Source organism: Ammodytes marinus, assembly GCF_949987685.1.
Source record: "Ammodytes marinus genome assembly, chromosome: 3".
Taxonomy (NCBI): domain Eukaryota; kingdom Metazoa; phylum Chordata; class Actinopteri; order Uranoscopiformes; family Ammodytidae; genus Ammodytes; species Ammodytes marinus.
Window position 1 is genome coordinate 648,540 of NC_137232.1, and position 13,896 is coordinate 662,435.

The window sequence follows — 13,896 nt, forward strand, 5'->3', positions numbered from 1 at the left end:
AACTTATCCTCCGCAGCAGAGGTGACTCTTGGTCTTCCTTTCCTGGGGCGGTCCTCATGTGAGCCAGTTTCTTTGTAGCGCTTGATGGTTTTTGCGACTGCACTTGGGGACACTTTCAAAGTTTTCCCAGTTTTTCGGACTGACTGACCTTAATTTCTTAAAGTAATGATGGCCACTTGTTTTTCTTTACTTAGCTGCTTTTTTCTTGCCATAATACAAATTCGAACAGTCTATTCAATAGGACTATCAGCTGTGTATCCACCTGACTTCTGCACAACACAACTGATGGTCCCAACCCCATTTATAAGGCAAGAAATCCCACTTATTAAACCTGACAGAGCACACCTGTGAAGTGAAAACCATTTCAGGAGACTACCTCTTGAAGCTCATCAAGAGAATGCAGAGTGTGTGCAAAGCAGTTATCAGAGCAAAAGGTGGCTACTTTGAAGAAACTAGAATATAAGGCGTATTTTCAGTTGTTTTACACTTTTTTGTTAAAGGTCCCATATTATGCTAAATGCACTTTTTAAATGTGTTCCAACATATCCATGCGTCCACGGTGTGCCTAGAGACTGCCAAAATATCAAAAAAAATAACAATCTCTCCTTTTCTCACTCTCCCCTTTTCTGAAACCCCCACCCCTCCCCCCAAAAACACTCCAGTCAGAATTATCCCCTTTTCTGACCTCACAAACCGTAAAGCCAGAAGCTTCCACTGTGCAGCCCACACCCCTATTTCTTATTGGTCCACGGCCCTGACAGACAGAGGGCGAGGCGTATCTGGCTTCGCTTCCGGACAGGGGGCGGGGGGAGCTCAAAGATTGTATATTTACGAGGGGACCTGCAACTCTTTTTTTAAAAATAGGCCATTGTGAGATTAGCTGAACATCAGCATAGTACAATAAATTATCTGAAAGTTTTTTTCAGCAAACAATTAAAGAAAAACGTATTAGGGACCACTAAGACCATATAATATGGTGTATAATAGAACCGAAAAGTGTATAATATGGGAGCTTTAAGTACATATTTCCACATGTGTTAATTCATAGTTTTGATGCCTTCAGTGTGAATCTACAATGTCAATAGTCATGAAAATAAAGGAAACTCATTGAATGAGAAGGTGTGTCCAAACTTTTGGTCTGTACTGTATGTATTCACTTGCTATTTGTTCATAAAATTTGTATTCAGGTTGATGCCACCTCAATCAAACTTTCAATTACCATAATGACACCCCATGTATTTATTTTCAGCTTTCAAAAAAAAAATTTATGAATGTATGAATTGAGTTACCCATAGTAGAAAAAAAATATTTTTTTCTACTATATAGTTTTTACGTTTATCATGTGGTTTTGGGTCCAATATGATAATTTATTATGTCAAAATGAAAAACTTTGGCATGATAAACATTTCTTACTGTAGTTTAGTAAGGATTAATCAAAAGTATGCAAAAACAGCCAAAATAGCCTGAGGGCTCATCTACCAGTATATATAACTGTTTTGTTAATCATTAGTTCATCATTATCCTCATATGCAGGGCCGCTGCTAAGCTTTTGGGTGCCCTAAGCTGAAATTGTCAGTGATCCCCCCCCCCCCCCCCCCACAAAAAAAAAAAAACACCAAGAAGCTCGCGTCCGTAGGGCGTGAGCAACATTTTTTTGCCCTTGCAAGATCTCTGCGACTGCTTTTTGGCACATTTGCTGTAGTGATGACTTTTTGCGAACAGCATTTACTAACAGAAAGAACAGCTTAACTTGTGAAAAAAGAAAAAAGTTGCCTAGTATCCTACTAACTGCCTTTGCAAAGGAATTGAGTGATAGGATCATAGACAGATTATGAGATAATGGGCCCCTGGGCACACACTCTTAAAGGGCCCCCCACTTGTCCCTATCCAGTCAGGTACACTGAATTTTCTACACGGATACATACAATTAATGGCAAAAACATATTAAGGAAGTCAGTCAGTGCGTTTACATGCAGACTCATAATCGGGTAACTAAACGAATAAGACCTCAACAGGACTTTTAAACTGCATGTAAACACCTTTATCCGATCTACTTCGGACACAAATCGGCACAATAACGGACAAGAGAAGTCGGATAAGAACACCTAGATAACTCGTTCATTGTCGGCTTTCTCTCTGCATGTATACAGGGATCGGACATCGCATATCGGACTTCTCGTTCTGTGCTTGTGTGCCTGCGCGTCATAGACATTATAATGTCTATGCTGCGCGTGATAGGGTTTGTCACTACACGATCTGAGGAGCCTGCACGATATGAGGACCGCATGCGCAGAACGGCCGCCATCTTGGAAAGGCCGCAGTCGCCTAGGCAACGCACGTCGGCGTCCTCACCCCCGCCCCTCCTAAAGTTCCCCGTGAGCACACACACAAAGTCCGTGGGTCAGCGGCCCCGTAACTGAATTTAATTCCAACACGTAATCAGTATCATGATTAATTGTTCTATCTTCATAACAAACTACATTTCATGAAAATCGGTTCAGAATTGAGCGAGTTACAGTCTGTTTTTAGTGCAGTCTGTGGCTCTCCAAAACACTTTGGGCTAAGCGGGCTGTCAAAGATGGCGGCCATTTTGCGCACGCGCACCTCATATCGTGCAGGCTCCTCACTTCGTGTAGCGACAGGGTTATTGACGGAAGGGAACCGGACGTGGCTCTAAAACCACTTGTTGAAAGCATGGTTGAAAGGGCTACAGCGCCACCTAGCATAGTGGAGACAGCCATGCATCGGACATTTATCCGATTTCTGAAAGGCCATGTATACTCAGACAAGTGACACGGTCCGTTCGAGTGTCTTGTTCGATATATGTGATAATCCAATCTAGTTGTGCCATGGAAACGCACTGAGTGTTTCCCACAGGATTTTGGGGTATTGTTGGAGGGACCCTGTACCTTGTTGGGTGGTCCGGGGGTATGCCCCCCCAGATTTTTTTTTACCTTTTTAAAGTAAAATGCATCAATCTGGTGCACTTTGAGAGGACATTTTAGAGGCTAGAGAGATATCAAATCCTGAGATGCAGAAGGAACATTATTTTTCAGATTTTTCTTAAACAGCACTCTTTACTCTGCAACTGTAAAAACAGTAGATTGGTCTGCAGACCCATGTTCTATGATGGAGGGGCCCATTTCAACAGATAAAGGGTGGATATGAACAATTTAGAATTCACACATATAAAGCTTATTTGTGTATGTGTGAGGGGGCCTTCAACCCCCTTAGACAGAGCTACTAATGCTGTTGTTTTTAACTTGCTTTTGTATTTCTCCCCTACTAGTTGAGGGGCCCATGATGATTTCTATCTTGTTACATTTTAATGAGTACTTATATTTAGGCTATTCCTTTTTGGACCCTGTTATTGACATCAGTGTCTGAGCTCTTTGACTATGGAACATGAAAAGTTACTATCAGTATCTCTGGCTGAGGGCCCCCCTGAGCCCTTGGGCCCCTGGGCCTGTGCCCGGTGTGCCTGTGCAGTAATCCACCCCTGGATAGGTTACACAATTAAGAAAAAACAACGATGGGCCTGTTCATAACTCATTTATATATTTTTTGTAATGTAATGATTATCATGAACTTTAAAAAAAAAACTATTTTGGGGGGCCCCCTGACCATCTCTTTTTCCTTTTTAATAAAAAAAAAAAAAAATAAATATATAAAAGATTTTTTTTGGGGTGCCCCCCCCAGGAACTTGGTGCCCTACGCAGTCTGCGTACTCTGCGTATAGGGAGCGGCGGCCCTGCTCATATGTTTGTGTGGACCCCAGGAGTAGCTGATGTTTCTGCATCAGCTAATGGGGGGATCCTAATAAAATCAAAATCAAATTATCTAATGACTTATATATTACTTCTAAATCACTTATGAATCACTTATAGATGAACATTATTATAAAGTGTTACCGCATATTTTTCTGTGGAGTCTTGATTACCCAAGCTGGCTGGGCATATTAATATGCTTGACATAAAAGTAACGTTTTATTATTTTCATCAATTTCACTGTGACCCTCTTCATAATACTTCACAATACAATACATTTGAATAAAATCTTCAGAAACAAAATAATCAGTTTTCTTTTAAACTAACACTGGACAGGTGGTTCTAGCATAAGGGGCTTGATCTATCTATAACGTTTAAACAATTTCTATCCCTTTGTAAGTGAGATGACATACCTTTAGCTGCTGCTGGATGCGCTGGCGGTCCCAGGAGGATGCATTCTTTCGTATCACACTGAGGATGGGGTGCCAGTCCTCTGAGATGTCTGAGCCTTCAGTCACTGAGACCAGGACCCGCACCCGCCGCCCACTGCTGCTCCTGGGAACACCTCGCACATACAGGGAGCGCTTCCCTTCATCACTGAGAGGGTTCAGATACAAGCTGCACAAAGACAAGACACGGTAAAAATGTAGAGTGAATGGATTACATGTGCAACAGATTTTTCATTTTCATTTAACCCATTGATGACGGCTGCTGCGCGATGCCACATTGGCTCTCCTGCCTGATGCTGCATCGCGCAGCATTATTACTTTATCTAATTTTCATGGCATTCCCAGCATAGAATGCACTGTCATTGGTTCAAATACACATGAGGTGGGTTTTATTGATTTTTTTAAGACCACGTGACCACCCAAAAGTTGTGTGGTTTGCCGAAAATCATGTCAATAAAAAAAATAAAAAAATAAAACAAAATAATAAAAAAAATACGCCAGCTATGTCGGCGACAGAACAGTTAGTGGCGTTTGGTGCGCAGAATCAAGGCCTACTATAGACTACTGACGAAAATCACACAACACATTGCATCTATTTATTAACAATATTTAATAATTTTCTAATTCATCTCATTTTGACGATTTTTAGAAATATTTGTTGGTTTGTAAGCGCTAAGGGAGCATGTTTAAATGAAACCTGTGAACCTTAACTTTTAAATGTATTTTATTTCATGTTTCTATGTGCTACACAGGCTTAGATATTAAGGTTTTGGTAGACTTGACAATTCGTACTATTTTTTCAGAAAACCCTCAGGCATTAAGGACATGCATCCTAGATTGCCATAGTCATCAATGGGTTAAGGCATGATTTCAGCATGTCTCTGAAGCCTGTCCTCTAAGCTTTTCATCAGTATTCATATTCACTATCCCCATGTTACTTTGTTATGATTGACTGTTGACATGATTTTGAGAGGTTTTAAATGAATTTCCTGGCTCATGGAGATTCTGCTCCAAGCTTCATCTTATTGAATTATGTGTCATGTATGCTCATTTCCACCTGCTTATCAAATGTATCCATGCATAAGTCATTTTAAACTACATGAAAATGACTAAACCAATCAATTACCTTAAAATATGGAGTGAGAAAAAATAAATTAAATAAAAATTGGTAGTGAGAATGAGTCAAAGAGCAGGCAAGGCCCATTCAAAACATGCATTTCACAGGTTTAAAAAAACAAGACAGCTGAAGTTTATTCTAATGGCAGTGGCTAGAGAGTGGAGCACATTTTCAAAGCTGTCCGATTACTCCATTTGCAACCTATGTGTCTTATAAAGCATTAATATGATTTTGTCTATGACGGTCTCTCTATCTGTCAATAAAGCAATAAAAAAGAAATCTTAAAAAAGAAAAAGAAAAAAAAGTTGATTTCAAATACCCCTTTCCCAGCAACGGGAACCAAGTGCCAGCTCCGGGCTGGTGCTGGGGCCAGTTCACCACTGGTTTCACCCTGTGAACCGCTTCGTTTTTAAATATGGCGGGCATGAGGTTTGAGTTTGTCTGGTTGGTGAGGATAATCCCCCCCCCCCCCCCCCCGGCCCCTTACGTAGGCCGTTCACATTTTCTAGCCCAGCTTGAACCTGGGGCTGCTCTGGCACCAGTTGTTCCAGCCCGGAGCCGGCTCTCTGGCGGTGGGACACCAAAAAACTGGTTCCAACTGGCATCTAGCTCCGAACTAGCCCCGATTTTGCGTTGGTGGGAAAGGGGCATGTGGTGTTTTTGTATGTGTGTCTGTGGCTTTTTAGGAGTCAAGAATATGAACGTGTTCAGCTGCCTTACTGCAGAGTGTGAATGCTGGGGTGTTCCCTGCAGGCGTCCACCAGAGCCAGGGCAGCGTTGTCTCCGATGTTGTTATAAGCCACGTTGAGCTCCTGGAGCCCTGTGTGCTGCTGGAGCCTGTGGGCCAGCTCCAGGGCGCCCTGCTCCCCCAGCCCAGTGTGCATCAGGGACAGGTGGCTCAGGGACCGGTTCTCTGGCAAGGCCTCCAGCAGGGTGCCAGTGCCACTCTCCAGCAGAGGATTGTCACAAACTCTGAAGAACAACATTGAATTAATCAGACATTTCTGGTCCCGCACTCATGAGTCATGACACACTTTACATGCAAATGATGAAACCATAGAGAAACCTGATGTCACCATTAAAGACTGTGACTGCAGTTGACATCTAACAAAGTGTCAGAGAATGTAGGACTGATGGACATCGTATTGAGGATACAATACCACCGCACTGCTCAGTGGAAACAAGGCTATAGAGAGCAGGTTCAGCTAATGTTTACGCTGGACCCACATGTATCAGGCCCTGCTGTACAGGCTTCAGGTGCAATGAAAACATCCCTTCTTTTCTAATTTTTCTCTTGTTTATACAGAAATACATGAATAAACGTGTAGTCTTACTGTAGAGATCTGATATTACTCTTGGGGTCTAGAAGCAGATCTCTCAGGAGGATACTGGACTCAGGACCCAGTCTGTTAAACTGCAAACTATGGACAACAGAGACAGGCAGACACGAAAATCACAACACACAACACAGCATACACATGCTAGACGAGCATGGTCCTCATCCAAAGTTGATGAAGATGCACTTTAAAGCAGAGAGATAAATGTTTTAAAAAACGCCAGCTGTATTTAGAATATGGCTTTCATTATGTAATACATATATTTTTGCATTGTCAACAAACCCCACAACTTATTATACAAACAAAGCTACACTAAATAACACAAACTGCTCTCTATATAGGACAGTATAGTGGAAAACATTTAATAAAATAGAAAATAAACTTTGTGGAGCACTAATGGTATCCTCTAGAATGATCATTAAGTTAAATCAATAAAGGTATGTTTCTTTTTCTGATGTTGGCACTGATAAGATTGCATCCTATTTAGTTGTAAATGTACAATGACAATAATAAAGGCTATTCTGAATTAAACACTTCTCTCAAACAGTGTCAACAAAAACTGAACATTGGGACTATAACATATGTATTAGGGTTAAGTTTATTTATTTGTACATGTATTCCGTTCAATCAATGTTTAAAATTCAGTGCCGACAGGTAGGGCTGCACAATATATCGAATTTTCATCGCAATGACGATATTGGCTACCCACGATGACGTGTACATGAATGTGCGATATTTTAAATGTGTGCTCAGCTCAGCTGCGAAGCAAATCAATCACTCGCTGATCATGTGCCTGTCCATGCTCCAACCTGGCAACCCCAGGCTCCCCGAGAGCTGTCAATCAAAGTCCAGTGGCTCCGCCCCCAAAGTGTGAACAATGTTCTGCCCGCATAGATAGAAAGCACTCCAAGAGCCGCGCGCAGAAGCTGCTGCTTATTGCGCGAGCGAGAGCAGATATCAGCACTTGTGAAATCACATACATCCCCTTGTTAGTCTCTTTTTTGTGTGGGGCCGGATTTATAACCCATTATTACATGGCACTTTGAGAATCCTGTGTAAATCACGGCACTCTAGGGTATAATGTTTAGCGAACGGGTCACCTAAGGACCTACGTCATAGTTTTGATGGATAGACGTCCACAAACAGGGCTACTACTCGTTCAGAAAACAATGGAATACTTTTTCAACATGACTTTGCATGTATCAGGAGAGCAGGGAACACAGGAGTCATGGTTAATGTCCGACAGGACTCCAGTCAAGACGACGTTTGGCCGCATATTGACAGTTAGCTTATAACTTCAGGCTGCAGCCCACAATGTAAATGTTCGGCAGTCATTTTCTCCGTGAATTGTGTTATTGATTTTGGGGGATGGGATGATGATTTGTTAGCTAGATGGAGCTCTTTGTTAAACATATTGACCAATTACAGTTACTGTTTGTACAGTGTGCGAGTCTTGAATTGTGTTAGTAAAACAGTACCACTGTGGCTAACAGCTGAGCCGAAGCCTTCAGTCAGCTGAAGCAGACAGTCTAGCAGGGCGAGCAGACTATTCCCCCGTTGCTAGTTCGTATCCTTGATCGTTCCTATTTACTGGCGTACTGAACTACGTTTTCATTACATAAGAACCTAGTGGGTTTGCAATGACTATTCCAGTTATTAGACAAGCTCTCAGGGTTGCTAATAACTCCATACAGTCAGTGCCTTGGCGTACACACGACCTGAAGCGAAGATGAAACCTCGCGTTGCGAGTAAAGGCATGAGAGGCAGCATCAGTCAACTAACGTGTTGCTGAGTGTTACCTGCCACTTCCTGTCTCCGTCCTTTCAAATTAAAGGACTGTCTAACCCTACATTTCTCTTTCTGTGACATCACAGAAAGAGAAATGTAGGGTTAGACAGTGAGACCATAAAACACTTTTTCTGCCTTTTCTCAGGCTAGGATGATCCGATTTCAATTTTCTTTGCACATTTATACTTCATAGGATCTCCGAGTTCAATACACCTTCATATTCCAACCGGTGAAGTAGGCCTTTAAACATAAAGAAAAACACATAAATAAAACAGACTAAAAGGCATGAAAAATTTGCACAATATGTGATGTTCAGTAGGCTTATGATTAATGTATGAAACTGTGCACTCCTGTCTGCCTGACTGAGGCATCAAGAACAGCGTCAGTGTAAAAGTAATCCACCTCAATATTATCAGAATGAATTCAATAACATGCAGATAGGTTATTCTTTAATAACTAGAGAGCATATTCCAACGTTGTTGTTTTTTTAATTTGCATTCCTATATCTCCGTTTGTAGGCTATTTAAGATCCTAATTAGTTTTTTTTGTTGGTATCACTCCATGGAAAAATCCATACTTTGTTTATTAGTTGTAAGAGTGATTTTATCCGTTTTGCAAAGGAACTCCCAATATACACTCAACAAAAATATAAACGCAACACTTTTGTTTTTGCTCCCATTTTTCATGAGATGGACTTAAAGATCTAAAATTCATTCCAGATACACAATATTACCATTTCTCTCAAACATTGTTTACAAATCTGTCTAAATGTGTGATAGTGAGCACTTCTGCTTTGCTGAGATAATCCATCCCACCTCACAGGTGTGCCACATCAAGATGCTGATCTGACATCATGATTAGTGCACAGGTGTGCCTTAGACTGTCCACAATAAAAGGCCACCCTGAAATGTGCAGTTTTGTCTCACAGCAAAATGCCACAGATGCCACAAGCATTGAGGGAGCGTGCAATTCGCATGCTGACATGTCAACCAGATCTGTTGCTCGTGCATTGAATGTTCATTTCTCCACCATAAGCCGTCTCCAAAGGCGTTTCAGAGAATATGGCAGTACATCCAACCGGCCTCACAACCGCAGACCATGTGTAACCACACCAGCCCAGGACCTCCACATCCAGCAGGTTCACCTCCAAGATCGTCTGAGACCAGCCACTGAGACAGCTGCTGAAACAATTGGTTTGCATAACCAAACAATTTCTGCACAAACTGTCAGAAACCGTCTCAGGGAAGCTCAACTGCATGCTCGTCGTCCTCATCGGGGTCTTGACCTGACTCCAGCTCGTCGCCGTAACAGACTTGAGTGGGCAAATGCTCACATTCGATGGCGTCTGGCACGTTGGAGAGGTGTTCTCTTCACGGATGAATCTCGGTTTACATTGTTCAGGGCAGATGGCAGACAGCGTGTGTGGCGTCGTGTGGGTGAGTGCTTTGCTGATGTCAATGTTGTGGATCGAGTGGCCCATGGTGGTGGTGGGGTTATGGTATGGGCAGGCATCTGTTATGGACGAAGAACACAGGTGCATTTTATTAATGGCATTTTGAATGCACAGAGATACCGTGATGAGATCCTGAGGCCCATTGTTGTGCCATACATCCATGAACATCACCTCACGTTTCAGCAAGATAATGCACGGCCCCATGTTGCAAGGATCTGTACACAATTCTTGGAAGCTGAAAATGTCCCAGTTCTTGCATGGCCAGCATACTCACCGGACATGTCACCCATTGAGCATGTTTGGGATGTGCTTGACCGGCGTATACGACAGCGTGCACCACTTCCCACTAATATCCAGCAACTTCGCACAGCCATTGAAGAGGAGTGGACCAACATTCCAGAGGCCACAATTGACAATCTGATAAACTCTATGCGAAGAAGATGTGTTGCACTGCATGAGGCAAATGGTGGTCACACCAGATACTGACTGGTTCTGAGTCCCCAGACCCCCAATAAAGCAAAAAAATGCACATTTCAGAGTGGCCTTTTATTGTGGACAGTCTAAGGCACACCTGTGCACTAATCATTAGGGGTGTAACGATACACGTATTTGTACCGTACCGTGACGGTACAGGCACGTATTTGGTGTTACAGAGGTGGACCGCGGTCCGTTTGTGGCGAATGTACAGGCTTGTTTTGCGGTGTGGAACTTAAAACTTGTCGTCGGAGTTCCCCCCGGACCATTTAGCCTCTGGCTCGGCTCGCACATGCGCAGTAGCAGCCAGCGATTGAGAGTATATTAGCTCCATGGTGAGCTGAGCATGAGGGTCAGGCAGTGTTAGCAACTTAGCCGCTATATTCAACGACTTTTCAGACCCCTCTGGCGACTCTTTTTCAAAAAAAGCCACAAGCGAACAATCTAGCTACTTTTTCTGGTGTTATTGGTGACTTTTAGAGACTGTCGCTAAAGCATGTATCGCTCTTAACACTTCTAAACGAGCAGCGGGTGCTCAACGGCCACTCCCCCCCTTCCCAGAGCACTGACAGGCGGCCGAGTCCTCACGCAGCAGTCCCTCCCAGCTGCAGTCAGAGCAAGAGATACACACCTCTCCGCTCTAGTGTTCCGTTTGCATCACTATTAGCAGTTGTAGCAGCAGCGTCCCCCCCCCCCCCCTCTTTTACTGTCTATGAGTAGTGCAAATCAAAATGTTATACAGTGCTTTCGAACAGAGAGCGAACTGCATGGCGAAAGACAACAGGAAACCGGAGCGCCCCCCTGTCATTCAAATCCCGTTTGAGGGATAACTTCGGATTCCAGGTGAATTATGAAAACAGTGATAGACGTGTGGAACAATGACGGCACACAGGTTATTGTTTCACCGCGATCGCTTATGTAGGAGGCAACACGTCGAACATGCATGCGCATACTATCACCATTACTGTGAAGAAAAATGAGCTGGGCAAAACCCAGACACTATTTTCTTTTTTATACTGAACATAAACAAGCTGTCATTCAATTAATGCAGCAGTAGCACTTTTATTTGATAATTGTTATATTTATAAGAGCACTTTAGAGTTTAAGAGAGCTGCAGCAATATTTTCTTTTTTTAAAGTCAAAAAGACCCTTAAAGATGACAGCCTTTGTTTACATACCAGCTTACAGAGCCTGCTGAGCATTAACACTATATGTTTTCATTGCGATTTTAGTTTATGCTGCACCTACACTAGTATTTAATAAGTATTTTATTTATTGGAGAATTGCATTTTATTTGTATGTTACATACTGTCAGCTAGTTACTGACAGCTAAAGCTGTTCATTCTCCATTAACTATGAACCGTACCGTACTGTACCGTAACTTCAAAACCGAGGTACGTACCGAACCGTGACTTTAGTGTACCGTTACACCCCTAATAAACAAGCTGTCATTTAATTAATGCTGCAGTAGTACTTTTATTTGATAATTGTTATATTTATAAGAGCACTTTAGTACGGAGCCCCTAGGGACATGGAGGAAAAAAAAAAATTGGTAAAAAAAAAAAAAAAAAAAAAACTCGAGATCTCGAGTTCGAAGTCGAGATCTCGACTTTGCCTTCAAACCTCACTCACCGTCACCAATGGTCCATGCATCAAAGGCATATCAATTAAGGAGGAGTACTTGGAGCATTCTTTTCTGACACTAACACCAAACTACAACCTATTAGGCCTAAATCTAACGTTTATTATGCACATTGGAGATAAAAGTGACAATGCTTCACTTCATTTTGGCGCACCATGGACAGAGAGCGGAGGTCTAATTGTCAATAAATAAAGTCGAGATCTCGAGTTTGATTTATTTTTATTTTTTCGACCAACATTTTCTTTTCCTCCATGTCACTTTAGAGCTTAAGAGAGCTGCAGCAATACGTTTTACCTTTCTCCGCTTTCTCTGTGTACGGGAGGGTCAGAGTTTGCTTGGAGGACCGCACATCTTCCCGTCAAGTTTGATTTTGATAAATCACAAAGGTTGCGTACTGGGTGGCGTACGCCCTCTATTGTGCGTTCGCAGCATTGATAAATGAGGCCCAAGATATGAGCCAAGTCAAAATCTGTACCTACTCAAAACTACAGTATACCCTCAACAGCAGGAAACCAATGAGAACACCAGCAGTGTGCAGGTATGTGACCTTCTGACACTCGTGTTTTAGCTTAGCTACTTAGTAGTAGTATAACGTGCACGGTTCAGCATCATGCAAAAAAATCATCTAACCTTTCAGTGCAGTTATTCTTAGATCATAATTGCAAGCAACAGAACAGTTATTAAATGTGTCTCACTTGAGGTTATGTGTGTGTCTGAAGGCAGGCCACAACATCTGAAGCAAGTCACGAGTCAAGAGACAGGAGGATAGGTCCAGCTCTTCAAGGTGATAACTGAGGAAGACAACACAACAAAACAAAATCCTATTACAAGATGAACCATACACATTCTTTTTTTTTTTTGGCATTTTTATGCTTTATTGATAGTGTAGAGACAGAATTGAAATGGGGCAGAGAGGGGAGTGACATGCAGAGAACGACCGCGGGCTGGAATCGAACCCAGGCCCGCTGCTGGCCGAGGCCCACGGGGGGACGCCCTACCAACTGAGCTAAGGGCACCCCAACCATACACATTCTTAACATTTTGTATGCAGAGACACTTACCATTTGTTATAAACTCAGCCACATAATATAAAACTGCACTGTGCAATCTAATGTTAATGCCTCTACATGGCCACTTTCAGGTAATATGTTCATTCCTTTGGGGCGACCGTGGCTCAGGTGGTTGAGCGGGTCGGCCATTGGAGGTTCGATTCCCACCCTGCCCCTTGTGTCATGGTTGTTGTGTCCTTGGGAAAGACACTTTACCCACCTTGCCTCGTGTGAATGTGTATGACTGCTGTATGCTTGAGGTGGTGGTCGGAGGAGCCGTAGGCGCTGAATGGCAGCCACGCTTCCGTCAGTCTGCCCCAGGGCAGCTGTGGCTACTGTCGTAGCTTACCACCACCAGTATGACTGTGTGTGAATGAATGATACCTGGAACCCTGTAAAAGCGCTATATAAATCCAATCCATTATCATTAGCATTTCATTTAATACCTACCTATTCTTCTACATACAAATTTATACCGTACCGTATTTTCCGCACTATAAGCCGCACTGGACACTATAAGCTGCAGGTGTTATAATGTTTAATTACCATAAGAGTTTGTGCGCAGAGGGGATTGTCGGGAAAGAGATAGCCGCTTGAGGAAGCTCCCATATATTAACATTTCAACAAACAAGTTGCATATTTGCATAACATATTCAAGTGTTACCATTTAGTGCAGTAGGGGCGCGGAGTTTTGGCAGGGGGGGCGCGGATGTACATGTGGAAAAAATAAATAAAAAAACGTTGTTATTAACATCATGTTACACAAATGTAAGTTATCATACAAAAAAAGGAATACAATGTTTTCGTCTAGATAGTTAAT

At 42.6% G+C, this 13,896-nt stretch overlaps 1 protein-coding gene across 2 annotated transcripts in view; it reads right to left on the minus strand.

Annotated features, from left to right (window-relative positions):
• The window catches only part of nlrx1 (NLR family member X1), a 162,110-nt gene that overhangs the window by 19,618 nt on the left and 128,596 nt on the right, over positions 1-13,896 (minus strand). For both annotated transcript variants that reach the window (XM_080025146.1, XM_080025147.1), the window contains 4 exons: positions 12,723-12,818; positions 6,668-6,754; positions 6,054-6,305; positions 4,181-4,385 (listed from right to left, as the gene is read on the minus strand). In XM_080025146.1, the coding sequence (XP_079881272.1) occupies positions 4,181-4,385; positions 6,054-6,305; positions 6,668-6,754; positions 12,723-12,818 (640 nt within the window). The remainder of the gene's footprint in view (positions 1-4,180; positions 4,386-6,053; positions 6,306-6,667; positions 6,755-12,722; positions 12,819-13,896) is intronic.